Source organism: Myotis nattereri (genome assembly GCF_964212035.1).
Source record: "Myotis nattereri genome assembly, chromosome: 9".
Lineage (NCBI taxonomy): Eukaryota > Metazoa > Chordata > Mammalia > Chiroptera > Vespertilionidae > Myotis > Myotis nattereri.
Window position 1 is genome coordinate 60,180,141 of NC_138084.1, and position 23,652 is coordinate 60,203,792.

The 23,652-nt window shown below is 39.3% G+C and overlaps 1 protein-coding gene across 1 annotated transcript in view; it reads left to right on the forward strand.

Moving 5' to 3' along the window:
- The window catches only part of CEP295 (centrosomal protein 295), a 58,294-nt gene that overhangs the window by 20,024 nt on the left and 14,618 nt on the right, over nucleotides 1-23,652 (forward strand). The window contains exons 9-17 of the mRNA XM_081098744.1: nucleotides 13-180; nucleotides 2,730-2,951; nucleotides 6,733-6,822; nucleotides 6,994-7,097; nucleotides 9,218-9,355; nucleotides 11,465-11,562; nucleotides 11,830-15,079; nucleotides 16,364-16,508; nucleotides 16,659-16,802. Coding sequence (XP_080954870.1) covers nucleotides 13-180; nucleotides 2,730-2,951; nucleotides 6,733-6,822; nucleotides 6,994-7,097; nucleotides 9,218-9,355; nucleotides 11,465-11,562; nucleotides 11,830-15,079; nucleotides 16,364-16,508; nucleotides 16,659-16,802 — 4,359 coding nt within the window. The remainder of the gene's footprint in view (nucleotides 1-12; nucleotides 181-2,729; nucleotides 2,952-6,732; nucleotides 6,823-6,993; nucleotides 7,098-9,217; nucleotides 9,356-11,464; nucleotides 11,563-11,829; nucleotides 15,080-16,363; nucleotides 16,509-16,658; nucleotides 16,803-23,652) is intronic.

Genomic DNA, 23,652 nt, shown 5'->3' on the forward strand with positions numbered 1-23,652 from the left:
TTCTTTATTGAGAGGTGAAAGGAAACCTGATTTTGCACCTCGAACCAGAACCTTTGCCCACTGTGACTGATCAGATCCAAGATGAAGAACTGGACCTTTCAATGGAACAAGAAAATTTAGGTGAAACTGAAAAACCTCCAGTGACAGAAGCTGAAACAATATGTCCTGGTGAAGCAGACGGTAAAAACTTCTTCAAAATTGAATATTACAGTGTTTCATAGAACAAAATGCTAATCATTTGCCAACAGAAAAATGTGGTCTAATTTGAGTGCAAACAGTGCTTAATGGGAATAGGAGAGATGGAAGGAGGAAACAGCATGTACAGATTTCCATTATTAATGATCCTTTTCATATATATAGGAGGAAAGTTCTTTTATTTATATGTACATATAGTCTGAAGATTTTTAGGTTACTTGGTTTAGATGCTTAATTCTGAATTCATTTGAAAGGTCAGCATTTTCTTTAGACTTTCATCAAATCATCAAAGAAATCCTACTGTGTTAATTATAGCTAGACACTAAGTGTGTAATAAATAGCAAACCCTTAGATCTCTTTTCTAAACTTCATCTCTGTCTCCACCATTCTAAACCTTATCATGGGTACTTAAAACTCAGTATCTTAACAGCAAATTGATCATCTTCTCTTTAGTCCAGAAACCTTGTCTTCCTGTCTTCCTCCTCTGTAGTACACTAGAGACCCGGTGCACAAAATTCGTGCACAGGTAAGGTCCTTCAGCCTGGCCTGTGATCTGGGCCTATCAGGGCCTTCCGGCTGCCGGCTGCCGGCTGCCAGCTGCCGTCTGGGGCCTTCCTTTGTTCCACGCCGCCCCCTGGTGGTCAGCGCACGTCATAGCAAGTGATCAAACTCCTGAGGAGACACTTTGCATATTAGCCTTTTTTATATATACTAGAGGCCCAGTGCACGAAATTTGTGCACAGGTAGGGTCCCTAGACCTGGCCAGCAATCAGGGCTGATAGGGCCTTCCAGCTGCCGACCGGGGCCTTCTTTCGTTCCGCGCTGCCCCCTGGTCAGCGCACGTCATAGCGAGCAATCAAACTCCAGGTCTCCTGGTCGAACTCCTGAGGGGTCACTTTGCATATTAGCCTTTTATATATATAGATATAGTTTGCAGTTGTCCAAGCTAGACCAGTGGTTGCCTCTGACACCTCCCGCTCTTTTACTCTATATTTGCTATAAGACTAAGTCCTCTTCATTTTGACCTCTTTTTACCCCTACCCCTAACTACTATGGCCTTTGTTCAAAACCACTCAGGCTTTCTCATCATTTCCACTCTACACTGGGTAGGTAGCCCTTTAGGCTTCCAACTTTATGTGGGTCTCCTCTTGAGCTCCTTGGGTGAGGGCTCTAGGCTTTGTCCCTGTCCCTAGGCCCACACTACTGTCCAAAGTGTAAGGTCATTGTGGTTTGGCCATAACTTCAGAAGGTGGTTTTGGGCTCATTTGTCTTCCAGAATTCCCACTTAAATTTCATTTCTGGCCTCTGCAGAATCTTTTATTTTCTTGCCAGATCAGCAGTGCCTTTAAGATACTTTACTGTTTCCTTCAGCTCTTTGAGTTGTTTTCATTGGGAATATCATTCAGATTGGTGGTTTGTCAGAGTTGCACAGTTTGCCTTATCTAAAAGGACAGTCACTTTTCAGCTACTGCTGATCCATTTGGGATTGCTGGTTGGGTTTTGCCAATTCTCTTGATTTTTCAAAAGAACCTAGGGATACTATTGTTTTTAAATGGTGAGTGAAAGAAGCCAGGTAAAAATAAAATACCTAAATGTAATTCCATATTTATATAAAATTTAAGAGAAAAACAGGCAAAAATAATCTGGTCTCAAGGCAGCATATTGGTTATCTTTAGGGGTGTACTGACTGGAAGGAGCATGAAGGAGTTTTTGAAATGTTTCACATAATGATCTGGGTGATGTTATATAGATAAATGTAAAGTTCACTGTGCTGTACATGTAAGTTATGACTAAGAAAGTTTAAAGAAAAGGTCAGATAAAATTATAGTCTGCCAGTTTTCAACCTCTGTAGATTACTTAAATTTTATTCCTTACGTCAGAACACTATGCATTGGAAACACAGTTTTGTCCCCTTAGAGAATTGTTAGTATTGTACTGAGTTTTGGAATTGTACTATCAGCCCATATGGAAGGATGTTTTGAGGAAACAACTTAAGAATTTTTAACTACAGGGATCTCTTTATAATGATAAGTGGGAGAAATTTTCCCAGATAGTACCAGGAATCCTTTGGGAGCACTTGATTTGCTTTCAAGGTATAACTGCTAATGTTTTTCTCTGTAGCTACTAAGTACAGAACCATAATTGGTATCCTCCTCTAGCATATAGAACCTTACAACACATATTTTCAAAGTTAATCTTACAAATTAAGAGGTATGCATTCTGTCTCCATTTACAAACAGAATAAACATGTTACTGATACGTTTTCAGCTTCAAATTTGTGATGGATGGCTTGTTGGAAAATAGTTTAATTTTGGTGTCTTTATTAAATTTAAGTTAAAAATATTATTCCTGGTCATAAAATTGTGATTGGGTTTGAATAGCATTGTACATACTGTTAAATTAGAAATAATGTGAGGAAAATAAAGTTGTGCTTTTGTTTTAACTAGTAGTTGTAGCAGTAACTAAGTATAAAGATAGGATAATTTACTGGGTATATAATAGATGCTGAATAAATGTTTTTTCTTTTCTTTTAGTTCCCTTGGCAATGAAGACCCAGCAACTCCCTTCAAAAATTCTTTTTAAAAAATTATTAAATAAGATTCGAAACCAGAAATCTCTATGGACAATTAAATCCATGTCTGAGGATGAAAGTGAAATGACTACGACTATTAGTGAAACTGAGAGTAAAGCACCAACATTTGAATCAGAAACAACTGCTATTGAAGAGGGAACATTATCCTCTAGGCAGGAACAAGGTGTGTCTGTCCAGTAGTCTCATTTTGTAGTCCATACACCCTTTCTAAGTTACTTAAAAATATGTTCATTCCTGCCCTGGCACAGTGGCTCAGTGGATTGGAGCAATGTCCCTTATACCAAAAAGGTTGTGGGTTCAGTTCCCATTTGGGGCGCAATACAGGAGGCAACTGATCCATGTTTCTCTCTCCCTCTCTCTCTAAAATCAATAAAAACATATGTTCAGGTGAGGATAATATGTATATGTGCTCATTCCTGAAAAATCAATAGAGGTAAAAAAAAAAAAATGTTTTAGAGCCCATATTGCTGCTACTTAAAGGCAATAAATGTTAAAAAACAAAACAAAACAAAAAAACTCTAGTGAATCTCCTTCCAGACCACTTTCAATGTAGTAATATTACAATTATATCCAATATAATTGAACCAAAATTAACCGGTTTTCTCTTGTTGAGACATTTAGGCTGTTTCTAATTTTTCTTGGTACTTCTTGTGCTGCAGTGAGCATTCTTTTAGCAAAGTCTTTGCCTTATTTTAAATCATTTCCTTAGGAACAACTCTTGAGAGAATCAAAGGAGATGAACATGTTAACAGCTTTTGAGTGTACTGTATATGTGCTTATTCTTAGAATTTTGTCTTCTGTCTTTTTTAAAAATGTGATTGTATTTGTATGGAAATATTTTGCTACCAGGCTTCCAAGAGTAGTGATTCATCCATATTTGGATTTTATTCCAAGTACAACAGGAAGCCTTCTGGAAACCATTTCTTCCCTTGACCTGTTGACCCCACCCTCTCTTGGTTTCCTGTCTCACTGGCTCCTCCTCCATGGTTTCCTTTGCTGCTTATCCTGATCTCTACAACCACTAGTCACTGCCCCGAGCTTGTTTCTCAAATCTTTTCTCTTTGTATCAACACTTCCTAGTCCGTCTCTAATGTCATGGCTTTGTATTACCATCTGTGTACTGATGATTTCCAAGGGCGTCTTTTTAGGCTTGTTCTCTCCTTTGAACTCCACTCATTTAAATGTCTACTTGACATCTTCCCTGTCAAACTTTTCCAAAACTGAACTCTTGATATCCCCTTCCACCCAGCACCTGCTTTTCTTACAGTGCTCTATGTTTCAATAGGTGGTAGTAAAATTCTTTTGCTTGAGCCCAAAAGCTAGTTATTCTGGTTTCTCTCTTTTACATCCTACATCTGAATCATCAGCAAATCCTAGTGCTCCTACCCTCAAAATATATCCGAAGTCCAACCATTACTCACCACCTTCCATTCTAGTTTAAGCCATATTCATTCTCTAGTGTAGCTTCCTGTAGTAAACCCTTAACAGGTCCTTTATTTTCCGTTTTCTACCGCCCTGCTATAGTCTCTTCCCAGACTCATCCTGTTAAAATCAGCTCATTCTTCTGGGGGAAGCCCTCCAACAACTGCCAGTTTCACTCAGTAAAAACCAAAGTGCTTACAGTAGCATCAAAGCTTTATGTGAGCTGCACACACACCCCTACCCTGTCATTTCTTTCATCCTCACTCTCTGACTTCTTTCTCTACACCTCCCCAACCATAGGCACTGGCTTCCTTGGTATTCTTAACACAACAGACATGGCTCACTTAGTATTTGTAGTTGGTCTTTCTGGCTGGAGTGCTCTTGGGTATTTTAATGATTCACTCTCACTTCAGATATTGACTCAATAATGCTTTCTCAGTAAGGCCTTCTCTTACCACTCTATACAAAAAGGCAAGGTTCAGCCCCTCGCCCCACCCACACTCCCTTTACTCCCTATCCCTTTAACCTGTTTTTTCTCTGTGTCTCTCATCAACATCTGCTGAACCATAAATTTACTCTTTTGCTTATTTGCTCCTTATCTTGACACTTTTCCTGAGCAATCTCCAATCCCACAATGTCATCTCCATGAGGATAAGAACTTGAGTTTGTTCATTGCTAAATCCCAGAGCATAGACTAGTGCCTTGTACATAAAAGATGCTCCGTTAATATTCAGTTAAATGAATAGCTTAAAGCAAGAGAGGTAAGTTCGGAAGTTAGACATACATATGATGATTAAAGAATTAGAGAATTCAGTGAAACGAGGGCTTCTAAGACCCTCTGAGGGACTCCAGCATTTAGAAGATGGCTAGAGAACAGCAAAGGCAATACAAAGGAGTGGCCAACAAAGTTGCAATGAAAGGGGCCTTTTTCATCTCAATTTTGAAAAAGGCCTCGTATGAGTAGCCTTTCTCTAGCCTCGTCTTGCTTCACTTTCCCCCTTGTTTACACCCATTTGATCCTCATTAAGTTTCCTGAATGTGCCAAGTTTTTTTTATCCTCACAGGGTGTTAATACCAGCTTACCTGGCTGATTCCTCCTTAACTTTCAAGTGTCTGCTTAAGTGTCATTTCCTAAGAGAAATCTCATCTGTAATACTCTTGCAGAACCCTTTGTTTTTCTTATATAGTACTTACCATAGGTTCTAATTTTATCTTTTTTTTAGGATACTTACATAATGTTTCTGTCCCCACTCACCCTGTAAAACCTCCTTAAAGCCATTTCTTTTCTTTCTTTCTTTTTTAAGGCCATTTCTTATTTACCACAGTGTCCCTAACATGCAACACTTAAGTAGGCACTGAATGAATAAGTGCATGAATGAGTGAATATTTAATGCAGAGTTTCTGGCTACCCTGATATGATTGCCTTAACTTTCTTCTCTGCTCTGGTTTCATAAATAATAAAAATCATAACATCTAAATATCTCAAAAATACTTTTAAATTTCTTTAGCTTCTGCTTAAACTTTGGTGTTTTGCTTATTTTATGCTTTTCCATTGTGTTTGAAGCTGTCAGCATGCCTTCTTAATGGTTCTTCATTTTTTCCTTTTTGTTTACAATTTCAGTCTTCCATCTGTCTCCTTATATTAGGCTCAAGGTTTTCTGTTGGTTTTGATTTTAAATATATTTTTATTGATTTCAGAGAGGAAGGAAGAGGGGGAGAAGGAGAGAAAAAGAGAGAAACATCAATGATGAGAGAGAATTATTGGTTGGCTGCTTCCTACATGCCCATCACTGGGGATCAAGCCTGCAACCGGGCATGTGCCCTGACCTGGAATTGAACCATGACTTCCTAGTTCAGTGATGGCGAACCTATGACACACGTGTCAGAGGTGACACGCGAACTCATTTTTTTGGTTGATTTTTCTTTGTTAAATGGCATTTAAATATATAAAATAAATATCAAAAATATAAGTCTTTGTTTTACTATGGTTGCAAATATCAAAAAATTTCTATATGTGACACAGCACCAGAGTTAAGTTAGGGTTTTTCAAAATGCTGACACGCTGAGCTCAAAAGGTTCGCCATCACTGTCCTAGTTCATGGGTTGACACTCAACCACTGAGCCATGCTGGCTGGGCTTTTGTTATTTTTATATTTTTATTGATTTCAGAGAGGAAGGGGGTGGGAGAGAGAAAAACATCAATGATGAGAGAGAATCCCTGATCGGCTGCCTCCTGAACACCCCACACTGGGGATTGAGCCCAAAAACCAGGCCTATGCCCTGACCAGAAATCAAACCAGGACCTCCTGGTTTATAGGTCAATGTTCAACCACTGAGCCACGCTGGCTGGGCTAGGCCCTAGTTTAATATATAAAATAATGTCATCTGGAAGGTGACTGGATCTTAAATAAGACATTCAGGTGGACCAAGATGAATTGTTAATCTGAGTGCAGAGTTTTGTTATTTTGTTCAGATTTAAGATTAACAGTGATAATATGTTCATAATAATGTATTTATTATAGTTGAAAGTGATATGCTAACAGTTGACTCTGGACCACTCACTAGTGAAGATCAACCAATTTCATGTGATGCAGACTCTAAAAAGGAACAAGGTATTTTTTTTAATTTACATCCTTTTTAAATTTACATCCTCAAATTAAACTTGCTTGTTCTTCAAATCTTTTTCCTAATAAAACTTCATGAAATGAATGAATAAAGAGCATTAGAGTAGTATCAAAATTCTAAATTATTAAAACTAATTTTTGTTTTGGGAATCCTCTTAGAAATAAATGAGACCCAAACAATCACAGCTGTAGCTCAGAGTTCAGTTCTACTCCATCCTCAAGAGGAAGCAACCAGAATTAGAATGGCAGCAAGACAGAAACAGGTAATTTGAAATTTTTGTTATTAAAGGTTTTGTTCTTCCCCTTGGTACTATAATTTTGTTTGACCAGTGAAATTTGTCTTAATATCTGGCTACATTTGATACCATTTATTCTACCTTGACTTACACATTCAGCTGATAGAAGGCACTTCATCTTCACATGTACTATTCATTTTACCCTTATGACTTCTGCTTCGCATTTTATACTTTTGTACATATCTTTCCTATAAAATGTATTTGTTTTTAAAGTCGGAGACTTTGAAAAATGTATTTTATTCTACAGAATTTCTGGTACAGTGCTTTATGCATAATAAGTGTTCAATAAATATTTGTGGAATAAATGGATCCCTGTCGTAATATTGGACATTTGCCTGGGCTTTGTAATTTTAAAGATTTTTTGAAAAATAGTATTTCAGAAGAAAAATTTAAATTCAACCTTCTTATCAATAATTTTGGTTCCATATACTTTAGTAAAAGATCTTATTTATTTATTTATTTATTTATTTATTTATTTAAGGGTTTTTTGGTTGGTTTCTTTGTTTTAATTTTTCAATTACATATGACATTCAATATTCAGTCTCAACACAGCTTTTCCTTTATTTATTTATTTTAATCCTCAGCCGAGGATATTTTTCCATTGATTTTTAAAGAGAGTGGAAGGGAGAGGGAGACAGAAACATCGATGTGAGAGAGACACATAGATTGGTTGCCTCTTGCACACACCCTAACCAGGGTCAGCGAACCTACAACCGAGGTATGTGCCCTTGACTGGAATCGAACCCAGGGCCCTTCAGTCCCCGGGCCGATACTCTATCCATTGAGCCAAACTGGCTAGGGCAAAATATTTATTTTTAATATAAATTACCTTGAAAGAAGCTGGTTGTTACTAAGTCAGTCAGTTTATATAGTTTTTATAAAAATACAGCTATACAGTTAAATTCTGAGCCAGTATTTCTTCTCAGATACTTGTTTTTTTAATCGGTATTCTAAAGCATTAATGTCCAAGAGAACTTTCTGTGGTAATGGAAATGTTCTATATCTGTGTCCATGTAACTGCTAGCTACATGGGCTATAAAATACTTGAAATATTACTAGTGTAATGAGGAACTGAATTTTAATTTTTACTTAGTTTGAATTCACTTACCTAGTCACATGTAGCTAGTGACTTTTATATTGATAATGCTGTTCTAGAGGTACTACAGTACTGTAAACAGCTAAATTCAGTGGTTCCTACCCTGAGGGAAAGTAAGGAAATGAAGACAGGAACTTGCTGTAGCCTCATTAATTTTTAACTGTTGCCTGACTAAAAATAGGTAAAGTTTCGGATTGAGACAGTTTTTGTTTTGAAAACAAGATCATCTTTTATTATCTCTAATAAAAGTGTTCCTCTTAATAAAACTTCACATTCATTTTTTTACTTAATCAGTAAATATTTACTATGTATTACATATGTATCAGGGACTTGACTAGATGCTGGATTTAGCAGGCAACCAGGTTAGCCCAGTCCCTGTCCTCATGAAACTTGGTCACTCTGACATCCATTCTTTTCACTTGGATCTGTGTGTATATTGGTGTAACATTATAGTCCAGGTGTCATCCATGTGCCATTGGCCAACTCTGTTTCATGCCTGACAGTGTTTATCATTGTATTGCTATTTGGGTTCTAAATAACTGCATTCTTCTATGGGTATGCCTTAGAAATCAAAGTGTTTGGGGAGGCCTTGACATTTAATATCTTTGTCATTTCTTACTTAGTACGTTGTGAAATTAACGATGTGGATACAGAATTTGGCCTTCTCTGGAGGTGGGGCTTCAGTGATGATCATGGCTTCCCTGTGCTTCCAGGAAATAGAAATCATTAATGTGTTGTTGTTTTCTTTCTGCCTCTTTTTAATTTTTTTCCCTTTTTCTCTTTTCCTCCTTTTCCCATCGTTCACTCCCTTCCCCCTTGCCCCCGACAGCAGCACAATAACAGATAATCTTCTGGGATAATTGGTACTGTTGGTGATAATACCTGTTTCTTTTCAATGTAATTCATTCTATAAACTTTTCTTTTGTGTGAGTTTGTTGTTAATAGATCCACAGTTTTGTTTTTCCTTGTGTATGTGGTTTTTTTTACCTAGATAATGGAAATAGAAGAGCAGAAGCAAAAGCAATTGGAATTACTTGAACAAATTGAACAACAGAAGTTAAGATTAGAATCTGATTGCTTCAGGGCTCAGCTGGAAGAAGAAAAAAGAAAACAACCTCACCAGACTGAGGTAGGATGCGGGGAAATCTCATCCCTACATAGACCACTGGGGGATAAGGAAATATAATAAAACCTCAATATAATGGACTAATTTGGGTGAGGGGGTTTCTGCTAAAGCCAAAAGTCTGTTATATAATAAAGTAGGTTTTCCCAATGCATATGTTAAAAAATTAACAAATTAATTATTTTACCTGTTTTTACTTATTAGACACGTTTCTGTAAATTATGTATGAAAAATTTAATTTCACAGGAAAGTTTTCTATATGTATTACTGTAATTTTAAATTTATACTGGAAAGGTCTAGTAAATACATGCACTCACCAGTCACCTCAAGTATAAAGTGTACACGGCTGGGGTGTGGCTTAGCACACATGGGAACATTGACGGCCGCCTGCATTTAAACTGCTACAGATAGTCACCCCACGAGACAACAGAACCAGTTACAGCAAGCATGTCAAGCTCAAAGGCTAACACGGGCCAAATAAACAAAGTTTAAGGTTATGTGGGCCGCAAAAAAGCAATAGCTTCAATTTTCATAGAAACATAGGTTTATTTCAATAAAGACATGCTGAATACAAAGGGCTGAAATAAATGAGTAATCATTAACATAAAATAATAGAGCGTTTTAATAAAAATTTAATATTTTTTCTTGAACATTAACTTACCAGACACTATCTACACAAATTAATAAGCGTAACGCAAATAAACCTATTTTTCTTGTTCTCTGAAAGCAAAGTATTCCCTGTTGCACTCACCAAACAAGCCAGTTCAAGATGACGTGGCCATCGGCTGCTAAAATATTCGCTGCTAGTATTAGTGGAGAGAAATGGTGCGCCTGCGCATAAGGCGCACAGGGGAAATGGCATTCAACACGATTATAGCAATCAGTCATTAGCGAATATTGTAGTTCATTAATAATTATATATAACAGAATATTTTTAAAAGTTACGAAATTTTTATTAAAATGTTTCTTACATATCGTTATATTGGCTGGGCCGAAAAAATACTTGTTTTGGGCCGCGAGTTTGACATGCTAGAGTTACAGCAAGGTGATATGGTCACGTGCCAATCATTTGCTGAACATTGTTTATGAGCGGTGACTCCTGGATTTAAATATGTAGACTATAGTTAGAATTATGTAATATTTATTTATGCCAGCAAAATTACTAGTGTCTTTTTCAACATATTGCATATTTGCAAAAATTTGTTAAAAATAACAGTGGATTAATAATAAAAAGTAAACTTTAAGCAAATCTTGATTTAAAGCATTTAAAAATTAACAAGGTTTTAATTTTCACATATGACATACAGACTGGAAATTTTGTCCATAAAATCCAAAGTCTGTTAAATCAAGGTCTGCAAAATGGATGGGCATACAGTATAAGAAATCTTAGCATTCAGAAAAGTAAAATGCATTTCTCATTCTTTTTTTTGCATTTCTCATTCTTTTTTGATAATTTTTTTTCTTTTAATCATGTACAGATATATATATATAAAGTTGTATATATAAGCTCATATATATGTTTATACAAACCTAAACGCTTTCATCTTTCAGCTTCTAGAGCAGTGGTTCTCAACCTTCCTAATGCCACGACCTTTTAATACAGTTCCTCATGTTGTGGTGACTCCCAACCATAAAATTATTTTCGTTGCTACTTCATAACTGTAATTTTGCTACTGTTATGAATCGTAATGTAAATATCTGATATACAGGATGTATTTTCATTGTTACAAATTGAACATAATTAAAGCATAGTGATTAATCACAAAAACAGTATGTAATTATGTGTGTGTTTTCCGATGGTCTTAGGCGACCCCTGTGAAAGGGTCGTTCGACCCCCAAAGGGGTTGCGACCCTCAGGTTGAGAACCGCTGTTCTAGATGGTGTCAGTGTATGTGACCATAATTTGTAGGTAATGGTGAACTCTTGGACTTGGTTGGCACTAAAAGAAAATGGTAAATGACTTTGTTTCTTAATAGTGGAAGTACCAATCTTTTATTTCAAAAAGTAATAATAATAAAGCTATATGGAACTAATTATAGAACTTCAGTTCATATTAAATACTTTAGTACTTGTTTCTGGGTTTGCCTTTTAATTAGTAGCTTTGTCTTTTATTAGGTTGGAACTTCTCAAGCATCATGCACCATAAGTACTGCTGAAGATAGTCATAGGCAGATGATTCGCAACTATCAACATCAGCTTTTACAGCAAAAGAGGTATTAGCTAGGGTACAATTCATGTGTTCTAGTGTGTGGCTACATCTTCCGGGTTTATTATTTATATGAAGATCTAATCGGGATTCCCTTAAAATTATAGCATATAGATTTCTCTACGGGCAGTATGAACATAGTTCCTTTTCCACCATGATTCTGGCCCATCCTCGATTGCTATTGAATTTAATGTATACACACTTGAGAATATGGAGTATTTTTTAATCAAAAAGTAATATTTATTTGTTTTGTTTTTGTGTTCATTTTTGGTAGGCTTCATAGACAGTCTGTTGAAACAGCCAGGAAACAATTACTCCAATATCAGACTATGCTAAAAGGAAAGTATCCATCCATTCCAGCTGCATCATCAAGATCTGATTCTGTTGTATCAGCCCCACTACGGAAATATGAAAGACCCACTATTATATCAGAACTTTGGGATCAAGGTCAGAGACCCAAATTGAGCCCTAATAGATATCAACCTATACAACCCTCACAGATCCCCCAATTAAAACAAGATTATTTTCAGGTTCCAAGGCAAAACCGCTTTCCACAAGGACAGGTAGGGACAACAGAAACAAATGTTTTAGCAAAGAAATGTTTGGGATCACAAGAACAGCCAAAGCAATTTCCACAGACTGAAACACAGCAGAGAGACTATAAATCAGTTCCTAAAGATTCTCATATACTTTCAAGGACTTTATCACATGATGGGCCACTAATATTGCAGCATGCTAATGAAGTAGCTGGAACTTTAGAGTCCCAGCAGATGTTCTCAGAGAATAATGAAAATACAGCTTCTAAGCCAAGGGAACCTTCTTTATTCCTACCACTGTTAGCTGAGCATTCTTTTATATCTCTGCCTACTAAAGTTGAATCTGGAAAAATCCAGGAACCCTTTTCAGCTATGAGCAAAGGTACAGTTTCTGTAAGCCACTCTGTAATCAGCCAAATGCAGGATGAGTCTTTGCCATCCTCAGAGAACATTACAGCCCAGAAAGGTCATTTGAAGCTTCTCCAAGAGCAGTTAGACCTGCAGAAGGAAGTTCTTCGGTCCAGACAGGAAGCCCAGGAACAACTGCTTTTGGGCAAACAAAAAGACTTAGAGGGGCAAACCGGCACCTCTCTATTCCTTCCATTGGTACCTGTGGATTCGTTTGCTTCACTGCCTTCTGCCAGAGCTGAGTCAGGGAGAATCCAGGAACCTTCTCCGTCCAAGATTGACACTGCAGTTTCCTCAGGCCATCCTGGGGTCCCACAGCTTCAGGATAGGCTTTTGGGTTTTTCACAGTCTATCTTATCACAGCAAGAAAATTTAAAATTTCTTCACGAACAGTTAAATATTCAGAGAGACAACATTCAGGCCAGGCGGGAAGCCCAGGAAGTATTACCTGTACATAAACAGGGTGAGCTGGGTGGAAGAGTATGGTCTGAGCAGACTGAGCCACCTTCTCTCCCCTCTCAGGTAGCTCAGCATACATTTCCTCCATTCGTTTCTGCTGGTACTCAGTCTGGAAAAATCTGGGAGCAGTGTTCATCTAAAAATGAGGAGAGACTTCTTTCAAACCAATCTGAAATCCCCAAATCTCAGGATGGCTCTTTGAGTTTCCTGCAACAGTTCCTGCCTTTGCACAATAGTTTGAAGTTGCTCCAAGAACAACTGACTGCACAGAGGGATGCTCTTCAGGCGAGGCATGAAGCCCAGATGGAATTACTTTCACACAGACAAAGGGACTTAAGAGACAGTAAGTCTGGACAGATGAGTTCTTCATTCCCACCAATGGGTGCTCAACGTTCAGTTGCGTTGCAAGCTTCTGCTAAAACAGAGCCCAGAAGAATTGAGAATCCTTATTTGTCTGAGAAGGAAAGTACTGTTCCCACAAGTCACTCGGTAATCCCAACATTTCAGGATGAGCCTTTCAGTTCTCCACAGCATAGCCTGCCACAGCAAGAAAATTTGACAGCACTCCAAAGTGAATTTGAAAAAGGAATTTCTTCTGAGCAGACTGACACCTCTTTATCCCTATCCCAAGTAGCTGAATCTGAAAGATGCCGGGAATTTTTGTCAAGTGACAGCGCAGGTCCCTTAAGCCATTCTAAGATCCCAAGGTTTCAGGAAAGATTTCTGAAATTTTCACAGGGTCATTTAGAGGAACACCAAGAATGGCTAGACACACAGGAGGCCCTTCGCGTTAGCCAAAAAACCCAAGGAAATGCATCTTCTGAACAAACTGGTTCCTCCTCATTTGTACCACAGTTAGGACACCTTTCATTTGCTTCAGTACCTTCTGAATATGGTAAAACCCAGGAACCTCTTTCAACAGAGAGGGATGGTAAAATTCCTTCAAGCCATTTTCAGATCCCAGAATTGCAAGATAGACTTTCGAAGATATCACAGCTTATCCATCCTCAACAAGATAATTTGAAGGCACTTCAAGAACGGTTAGCAGCACAAAGGGAAGCCATCGTCCAGTCTAGACAGAAAGCCCAGGAAGAACATGAACAGAGTCAGTGGAGGGAAGGAATATCTCTTGAGCAGGATGGCACCTCTTCCTTCTTACCCCTAAGGGTGCAATATTCATTTGCTTCATTACCTCTAACTGAATCTGATAGAATCCAAGAACCTTGCCCAACTGAGAGTGATAGTACAGCCCCCTCAGGTCATCCTGAGACACCAAGACTGCCGGCTAGTCTTTCGGGTTTATCACAGTCTGTTTTACCTCAGCTTATATTGCCCAGACAGAATGAATTTGAGGAAAAGTTATCTTCTAAGCATTTTATTCAACCTCACCATCATGATTTGGTGGTACTTCAGCAGCAATTAGATCTACAAAGGGAAGCCATTCGATTTAGGCAGGAAGCCCAAGAAGAATTGCTTTCGCAAAGACTAAGTAAATTGGAGAAAGCGGTATTATCCGAGCAGGTTAGCTCCTCTCTAACCTTATCCCAGGTGGCACTGCCTGTTGACTCTGAAAGAATCCAGAATTCTTTGCCAACCAGATCGCAGGATAGGCTTTTAAGTTTCTCACAACCTAGTCTGCCTCAGCGAGTTGATTTGACAGCACACTTGGACTTGCAAAAGGAAATGGTGCCCTCTGATGAGAAGGCCCAGGAGGAACTACTTTTAACCAGAAGAAGTAAGTTGATTGAAAGTGAATCTTCTGAGAACACTATTCCTTCTTTATTTCTACCCAAGGAAAGAGAACATTCATTTATTTCACTACCTTTTGCTGAAGTTAAATATAAAGACATTTGTGAATCAGATTCATCCAGGAATGAACATACAGTTTCTTTAAGCGATTCTGTGATCCCAAAATTTCAAGGTAGACTTTTAAGTTTTTCACAGTCTAACTTAGCTCAGCAACATAACTTGGGACCTCAGAAGCAGTTGGATCTACAAAGAGAAGTTTTGCATTATAGCCAAAAAGCCCAAGAAGAACTGCTAGTACAAAGACAAACCACATTGCAGCAGCAGATACAGAAACACCAAGAGACCTTGAAGAATTTTCTTAAAGACAGTCAGGTATGTATTAAACTTGAGTACTTAAGAATTAAACAGTGGCGTTAACCCAACTCAGATAAGCTAAATGTTTTCATCTTAGGCCTGAATAAGATCTTAGTTATTAAGAATAAGCAGTTTGACCTTGAGTGCTTTAATTTTCTACCTTAATATGGAAATTAAAACATAAACACTACTTCGCATGGTGTTTATGAGGTTAATAGTTAAGTGAAACCCATCTAATTTCAGGCAGTAGTTTGATACACCAAATGCAAATACTTTTTAAAAATATATATTTTTTTACTTAGGAAGGAAGAGGGGGAGAGAGAAACATCAATGATGAGAGAGAATCATTGATTGGCTGCCTCCTGCACACCCCCTACTGGAGATCGAGCCCCCCAACCCAGGCATGTGCCCTTGACTGGAATCAAACCCAGGACCCTTCAATCTGCAGACCGATACTCTATCCACTGAGACAAACCAGCTAGAGCAAATGCAAACACTTTTTTAAAAAAGTGTAGATTGTCATTTGAAGTTTTGTTATAAAGGGTTTTGAACTTTTTGTTATAAAGGACTTTGAACTTACCATAAGAAGATTAAATTATAAAATAACCAATTAGAATTTCTCTTCTACAAATAGCAGACCTTGTGCTTTCTGTTAGCATGTTGTTGACATTTGTATGTGAATTAAAATCGGTCCCCTCTTTATTAATGCCTGTTGCAAAATTGGCATGGTTTTAGGCTGATGGACAGCTGGACCTGCTTCTTGTCACAGAATTATAGAGAAGACTCTGAAATGGTCACGCAAGCATTCATAGTTTCTCTATATGGGAGATAAGAGTATATTCTCCTAAATGTGAATGTGTCCATTTTACTTTAAAAGGCTATTTCCTAAATTTATGATTTAGCCTAAGTAGAATTCTATAAATCTTTGATGTTCAAAAGAAGCTTCAGTTGAGTTTATGAGAATTTGAGTTGTAGGGATTTACTAGTCATTTAAAGGAAAAGTAATGGGAAAACAAACCCGAGTGAGATACTCAAGAAAATAGTCTCTTATTGAAATGTACAATGGAGGCTGTTTTAGGTTGAAGGCTGTGAGTGGTTATTCTTCCCAATAGAAATATATCACCCTTTCAGTAGTAGAGACCTTCCATATTTTTATCTATGGAAAAAAATTGTAGTAGTGTGATTGATGGAACTATCTATTTGGTTGAGGTTCTAATTTAAGAGGGAGTTATAATTCTAATGAATGCTTCCCATGATCCCTTCTCCTGTGTCATCCCCACCATCATCTGTCCACTGTTTCAGACAAGTAAGCCCACTCTTGAAAATGACTTACACCAGATGCTCAGAGAGAGGCTTCCTCATTTCCAAGACCAAGCAAGAGGTGATCATGAAAAGATTAGTTCTGTAGACAGGAGCAACTCTGATGATAATCAGCTATTTTCAGAAGGTAAGTAACCAAGCAGAGTAGTAAGGTAATTGGGTTTTATTGTAATTATTCCACTGATTATTCTTTGCTTTCACTTCCTGCAACTTGCTGATTAAAGAGAACTTTGCAGTATGTTAATAGATTGTCATAAATTTATCATTGACTTAATAGGTGAGCATCTGAACAAAGAACTGGGTAGGAGAGCCTCAAAGCCACCTGTAGCAAAAGTTAAATGTGGATTGGACTTGAACCAACATGAACTTAGTGCGATACAAGAGGTAGAATCACCGGCAAGTGGCAGACCTTCTATACTAGGTAAACAGATGGTTTGATAAAATAAGGTTTTGTAATAATTTGACAGTTTTTTCAGGATGCTAATTTTTTGTTGAAGAAGCCTGGCTGTGAGAACTTCTGGAAAGAAAAGAATGATTTCTATAAATAGTATATAAAATTTGGTCTTAAATGTGGCATTAGGTCCCTAGCCAGTTTGGCTCAGTGGATAGAGCGTCAGCTTGTGGACCAAAAGGTCCTGGGTTCAATTCCGGTCAAGGGCACATACCTCGGTTGCAGGCTCCTCCTCGGCCCAGGCCCTGATCAGGGCGTGTGCATGTGTTTCTCTCACATCGATACTTCTCTCTTTCCCTCTCTCTTTCACTTTCTCTAAAAATCAATGGGGGAAAAAAAAGTGTGGCATTAGGTAACTGATTTTCTTCTTGTACTAGTATATGGGGGGAAACCAGTTTACTATAGACAAAATTTCTTCGCTATCCCATATTCTGACACTTGCTTCCCTCTGCTTTCTTTCAAGTCTGCCTTCTAAACCTGTTTCTTTAGGCTATAACTCAGTTTTTTCCCTTTTCCCTTGTTGCTTTTCTACTTCAGTACCTTTATTGTGCCTATACTTTTATAGGATAGGTATGCTTAAAATTCTGGCTTTAAGAAGAGTTAGGTATATTTCTACACTGTACTTCTTCCTAGATCCCATTATCTAAAAAATTCCTCTTGGAGCTAATTAGTAAATAGCCCTATTATAATTTTATGATTATTTTTAGATTTCAGATTCACCAGATAATTTTCTTGATCAAATTTATCAAAGTAAATCCTTTTTTTAAGGGAGAAATTAGCTTTGTCAATAGAAAGGTACATGGTAATATTTCTATTAGTATTAGTTATTTTGGTCTTCAACCATAAGAGATTATATCTTTGTTTCTGGCTAAAAGAATTAAAGAAAATAGAGATTGAGAGCAATTTTTTTTTTTTTAATAATCCTCACCTGAGGGTATTTTTTTCATTGATTTTCAGAGAGAGTGGAACAGATCAGGGAGAGAGAGAGAGAAACAACAATGTGAGAGGGACACATTGATTAGTTGCCTCCTGCTCGCATCCCAACTTGGGCTGAGGATCAAACCTGCAATCTAGGTACATTAGGTATATGCCCTTGACTGGAATTGAACCCGTGACCCTTTGGTGTGCAGACCAGTGCTCTAATCACTGAGCATGATAATCAGGGCGAGAGTAATTCTTAAGAATCAATCCCTTTTCTGCTTTCTTTTTATATCTTATGCAACTTATAACATAGAGTCAGGGTTTTATTTATTTACTAGTGACCCAGTGCACGGATTCGTGCACATTGAAAGGAAATTAATTAGAAGGTGGCTGGGCAGGACTGGACAAAAAGAGCCCAACATGCCCTGGAACCAACCTACCATGGTCCCTCCCTGGTGTCTGCAGAGTGAGCGGGGTCCCTCAGGCAGGTGGGATCCCTCGGCCTATCCTGTGGGGATTGGCCGACATCGGTTCTTCAACATCCCTTGAGGGGTCCCGGAGTGCGAGAGGGCACTCTGCAAAGTTGCTGTAGTACAGGATGTGGAACGCAAACACAAGTGTGCAGTAAACCAGATTCGGGGCCAACAGTGCCCCAGCAACAACATAACCCATGGCTGAAGGTGGAATTGCATAGCAATCGGGCTCCCTCCTCTCTGGTTTTGGGGTGCATTTTCCGAGAACCACCACTGCCAAGTCACTGCAGTCAGGCAGCTCCTGTGTTGAGCGGCTGCCCCTGGCGGTTAGTGCATGTCATAGCGACCAGTTGGACGGGCGGAGGGACACTTAGCATATTAGCCTTTTATATAGAGAGAGATTTTTTAAAATATTTTTATTCAGAGAAGAAGAGAGAGGGGAGAGAGATAGAAACATCAATGGTGAGAAAATCATTCGGCTGCCTCCTGCACATCCCCCACTGGGCATTGAGCCTGCAAACTGGGCATGTACCCTGCCCAGGAATTGATCCATGACCTCCTGGGGGCCATACTAGAAAAATGATTTGATTTATTCTAGGCTTTGGAAGTTTTTCTTCTATTTTGCACTATTTGGAAAACCACAGCTTCAGGAATTGATTGATACTTTTCCTAATTCACAATGAGCACTGGGAAATTTTTACCATTGATCCCTATAATTTAATGAGTCATGTTTCAGGTTTCATAATGCCTTCATGTTTAAAAGGGAAAGTTTTATACTGTTCCCTCAACCTCCACCTCCTGTCCTTCAGCCTTTCTTCAGTGAAGAGTACTCAGATACAAGTTTTGACATTCTTATCTACCTCTCTGACACCCAATAAGTCACCATTTCTTCTCAGTTCTGCTTGGTGAGCTCTGGCATCTGTCTACTTCTTTCCATTCCCACCACCACTCATTTAATTCACGCCATCATTTCTTTATTTCTTTATTGGATGGCTGCTATATCTCCTAATCTCTCTGGTTCCAGTCTAGCTTTAATTCATTTTCCCATGATATATTCAGAGTAATCTCCCTTTATTTCTCCCTGTTTAAAACTCTTCAGTGGTTTTCCTTTGATTCAAGGAATAAGTTCCAATTAACTCTAAGTCCCTAGCTTCACCTACCAGGTCCCTCATCATCTTGTTCCTTCCTTCGGGGTTGGCTTATACTGCTTGTCCAATAAACTTTTCCTGAACTCTCAGGTATCTCTCTCGTGCTCTTTAGGAGCTTTCACTGTAGCCTTTATCACACCACTGTAGGTAATACTTTAAAAAGGTAAATGGTACTCAAAGGTACATGACAACAGCACTTCTTCCTGCCCTACGTACCCTTGCCCCTAATCTGTTCACCAGAGGCAGTGACTTTACAAGTCTTTTAAGTGTTTCTTGCATTTACCTCTGTAGTTGGCAGGATTTTAGAAAAATTTAAGCTAAATTAACACATGATGTATATTTTTCACTGCTGAGACTATTAGTGTACTATGATTATATTTCCTATTTGTAAAACTTTTCCTATAGTAAATTGTCTCCTTTTTTTTTCATTTGCTTAAAGCTTCTGTTGACTGTCTTCCCACACTAATATTTTATTAAATACCTCTCATATAATTTGAGGTCACATCTCTTTCTGTTTGTGGAACACCTTTTAGTTGAAAGTTGGGGGGCTGCCATTTTGAAACAGCAAAGGTCACCCCTTCCTTTAAATTAGCCAATTGCAAAAGACTGTGAGCCTAAGCTCCAATCAGGAGTAAGGGAACAGATCACATGCATCAGGAATAAAAAGCCAAGTGAACTGCCCGCTCAGTGTGTGTGTGTTCCCAGGCCATGTGCATGTGCACCTTCCTGCAGGAGTAAAGATAATTGCCTTGCTGAAAAAAGAAAGAAAGAGAGTTGGATGACCTGTATCATGCTTCTGTTTTGTTTTTTTAATCCTCACCTGAGGATATTTTTCCCACTGATTTTTAGAGTGGAAGGGACAAAGGAAGGGGGAGAGAGACAGATAGACAGACATCGATGTGAGAGATAGACATCAATTGGTTGTCTCCCATATGCGCCCCAACCCAGGCTGGGGATTGAAAACCTGTAACCAAGGTAGGTGCCCTTGACTGGGAATCGAACAAGAGACCCTTCAGTGTATAGACTGATGCTGTAACCACTGAGCAAACCAGCCAGGGCTATATCATGCTTTTTTTTTTTTTTTAATATATTTCATTGACTTTTTACAGAGAGGAAGGGAGAGGGATAGAGAGTTAGAAGAAACATCGATGAGAGAGAAACATCGATCAGCTGCCTCCTGCACACTCCCCACTGGAGATGCGCCCGCAACCAAGGTACATGCCCTTGACCAGAATCGAACCTGGGACCCTTCAGTCTGCAGGCTGATGCTCTAGCCACTGAGCCAAACCAGTTAGGGCTATCATGCATTTTTAATAAGAGGGATGAAACTTGGTTCTTGGGGAGGTAAAAAAGTCTTACTCCTTTTTTTTTTTTTAAGTCTTACTCCTTTTATATAGCAAAGTACAGATGTAAATAGAAAGACATACAATATATCTATAGTTATTAAATTTCATGGAGTTGGGAGGTAATTTTTTTTGTTGGTTTGTTAATCCTCACCTGAGGATATTTTTCCACTGATTTTTAGTCAGGGCCAGAGACAGAGAGAAACATTGATGTGAGAGAGACACATTGATTTGGTTGCCTCCCACACTCACCCCAACCAGGGCTGAGGATGGAGCCTGCAACCATGATACGTGCCCTTGACCCTTCAGTCCTCGGGCCGATGCTCTAATCACTGAACCAAACTGGTTAGGGCAGGAGGCAATTTTTTAAAAAGTCTAAAAGCTCCTTAGGTGCACAGCTGGCATGGCTCACGGTTGAGGTCTACCTGTGAACCAAGAGGTCATGGTTGGATTCCTGGTCAGGGCACATGCCCAGGTTGCGGGCTCAATCCCCAGTGTGGAGCGTGCAGGAGGCAGCTGATCAGTGATTCTCTCTCATACTGATGTTTCTGTCTCTCTCCCTCTCCCTTCCTCTCTGAAATCAATAAAAATATATTTTAAAGAATAAGATAAAAATAAAAGCTCCTTAGGTGGATGATGATAAAAAGTAATGTTGAGAAATGATCTATATTGATCTTCCAATTTACTATATAGTTCATTTCATTTTCTTTTGACTTTACTTTCTGGGAAAGTTTCCTCAACTTATTCTTTTAACTTTTCTTATGAATTTTTATTATCAAATTATAGTTTCTAAAAGCTTGCTCTTTTTCTTGATTTAACTTTCCTTTTTCATAGCATCCAGCTATTTTCAGGGAGGCAAAATATTATCTACTTCATATACTTACCGTTTTTTGTTTGAGTTCCTATTTTTCTGTTTGAGTTTTTTGTCTTTTTTGTTTCTTTCTAATATTTTAGAGGCTTTCTCAAAAAGCTTGCATATTGGAGTGGGATGCTGAAAGGCTGGTTGGAAATCTATAGGTGGGGGCCTTATGTACTGCTGAACTTTATTGGAAAATATGGCTTTTCACAGGGGACCCTCATATTAGTATCTGTAATTCTTTTCCCTAAATCAGTTTATAGTTCAGTTTCTTCAAAGAAAGATCCCTCCAAGCCTGATACAAGCCTGGCTGCTAGCAGATCTGCGGGATCTGGGTTGAGAGTGCAAACCTTCTCTCAATACCCTGATTTTTTGCAGTGGCCTTCTGTCTCCTTCCATCCTTGCACCTTTTAGGGCCTGTTCCCCCCAAATGCAGAATGTATTGGATTTGATTTCTATAAAGAATAAACTTGTAGTCTCCTCTGAGGATGATGTGGAAGGACAGGGATGTCCCTAGATGGGAGGGATCTGTTCCAAGAACATAGTTTTAAACATTCTCCATTTTTAGTTTCCTGACCATCCTTTTGCAATACCTGTTGCCTTTAATACCCAAATTTTGGGGACTTGACAGTAAGGTAGCTTCTACTTTGGGGAATCTCCCATTCCTCTCTTTGTTTGCTTGTATTTATTTTTGTATCAAAGTGTGATATTCAGAGAAGTGCATAAATCATAGGTGTTTATTTCAGTGATTATCATTATAATAACCACCCCCATGTAAACACCATCCTGGTCAAGAACTGGAATGTTAGAGAATTTCATAAACCCTTCCTTTGTACTCTTACTATTACTGTCCGCTCACTCCTCCCCAAAGTAAGCCCCTGTCTTGATTTCTTATACCACAGATTAGCCTTGGCTATTTTGAACTTTATATTATGAATATATATTATATCATATAGTACTACTAGAGGCCCGATGCATGACTTCGTGCACGGGTGGGGTCCGGCTGATCAGGACCAATTGGGGAGGGGCCAAGGGCAGTTGGCTGGCCGGCCCCACCCCCTGGTTGAACTCCTGGTGGAGGGGACAATTTGCATATTAGCCTTTTATTATATAGGATTAGAGGCCTGCATGGCCCCAACAGTGCATGGATTCGTGCATTCTTGGGGTCCCTCGGCCTGGCCTGCAGGGATTGGGCTGAAACTGGCTCTCTGACATCATCCAAGGGGTCCCGGATTGTGAAAGGGTGCAGACCGGGCCAAGGGACCCCATTGGTGCATGAATCCATGCACTGAGCTTCTAGTATGAATATAAGATTGTTGGTTAATCTCTTCCTGCCCCCTCCCCTTCCCTCTGAGATTTATCAGTCTATTCCATGTTTCCATGCCTGTGGTTTCCGCTCCTGCGTTGAGTGTCTGGTGGTCAGTGCACATCATAGTTACCTGTCAGATGGTCACTTAGGCTTTTATATATATACTAGAGGCCCGGTGCACAAAATTTGTGCACTCGGGGATGGGGGGGTCCCTCAGCCAGGCCTGTGCCCTCTTGCAGTCTTGGACCCCTCAGGGGATGACCACCTGCTGGCTTAGGTCCGCTCCCTGGGGGGATTGGGCCTAAGATGGCAATCAGACATCCCTCTGGCAGCCCGGCAGCCCTCGGGGGATGCCCACTTGCCAGCAGGGAGCAGACCTAAGCTGCAGTCAGACATCCTTAGTGCTGCTGAGGAGGCAGGAGAGGCTCCTACCACCACTGTACTGGCAGCCATCAGCCTGGCTTGTGGCTGAGCAGAGCTCCTCCCATGTGAGAGCGCCCTGACCACCAGGGGGCAGCTCCTGCGTTGAGCATCTGCCCCCTGGTGGTCAGTGTGTGTCATAGTGACCAGTCATTCCCAGTCCTTCTGCTGTTAGGGTCAGTTTGCATATTACCCTTTTATTATATAGGGTAGAGGCCTGGTGCATGGGTGGGGGCTGGCTGGTTTGCCCTGAAGGGTGTCCCAGATCAGGGTGGGGGTCCCGTTTGGGTGCCTGGCCAGCCTGGATGAGGGGATGATGGCTGTTTGCAGCTGGTCACACCCCCTTCAGG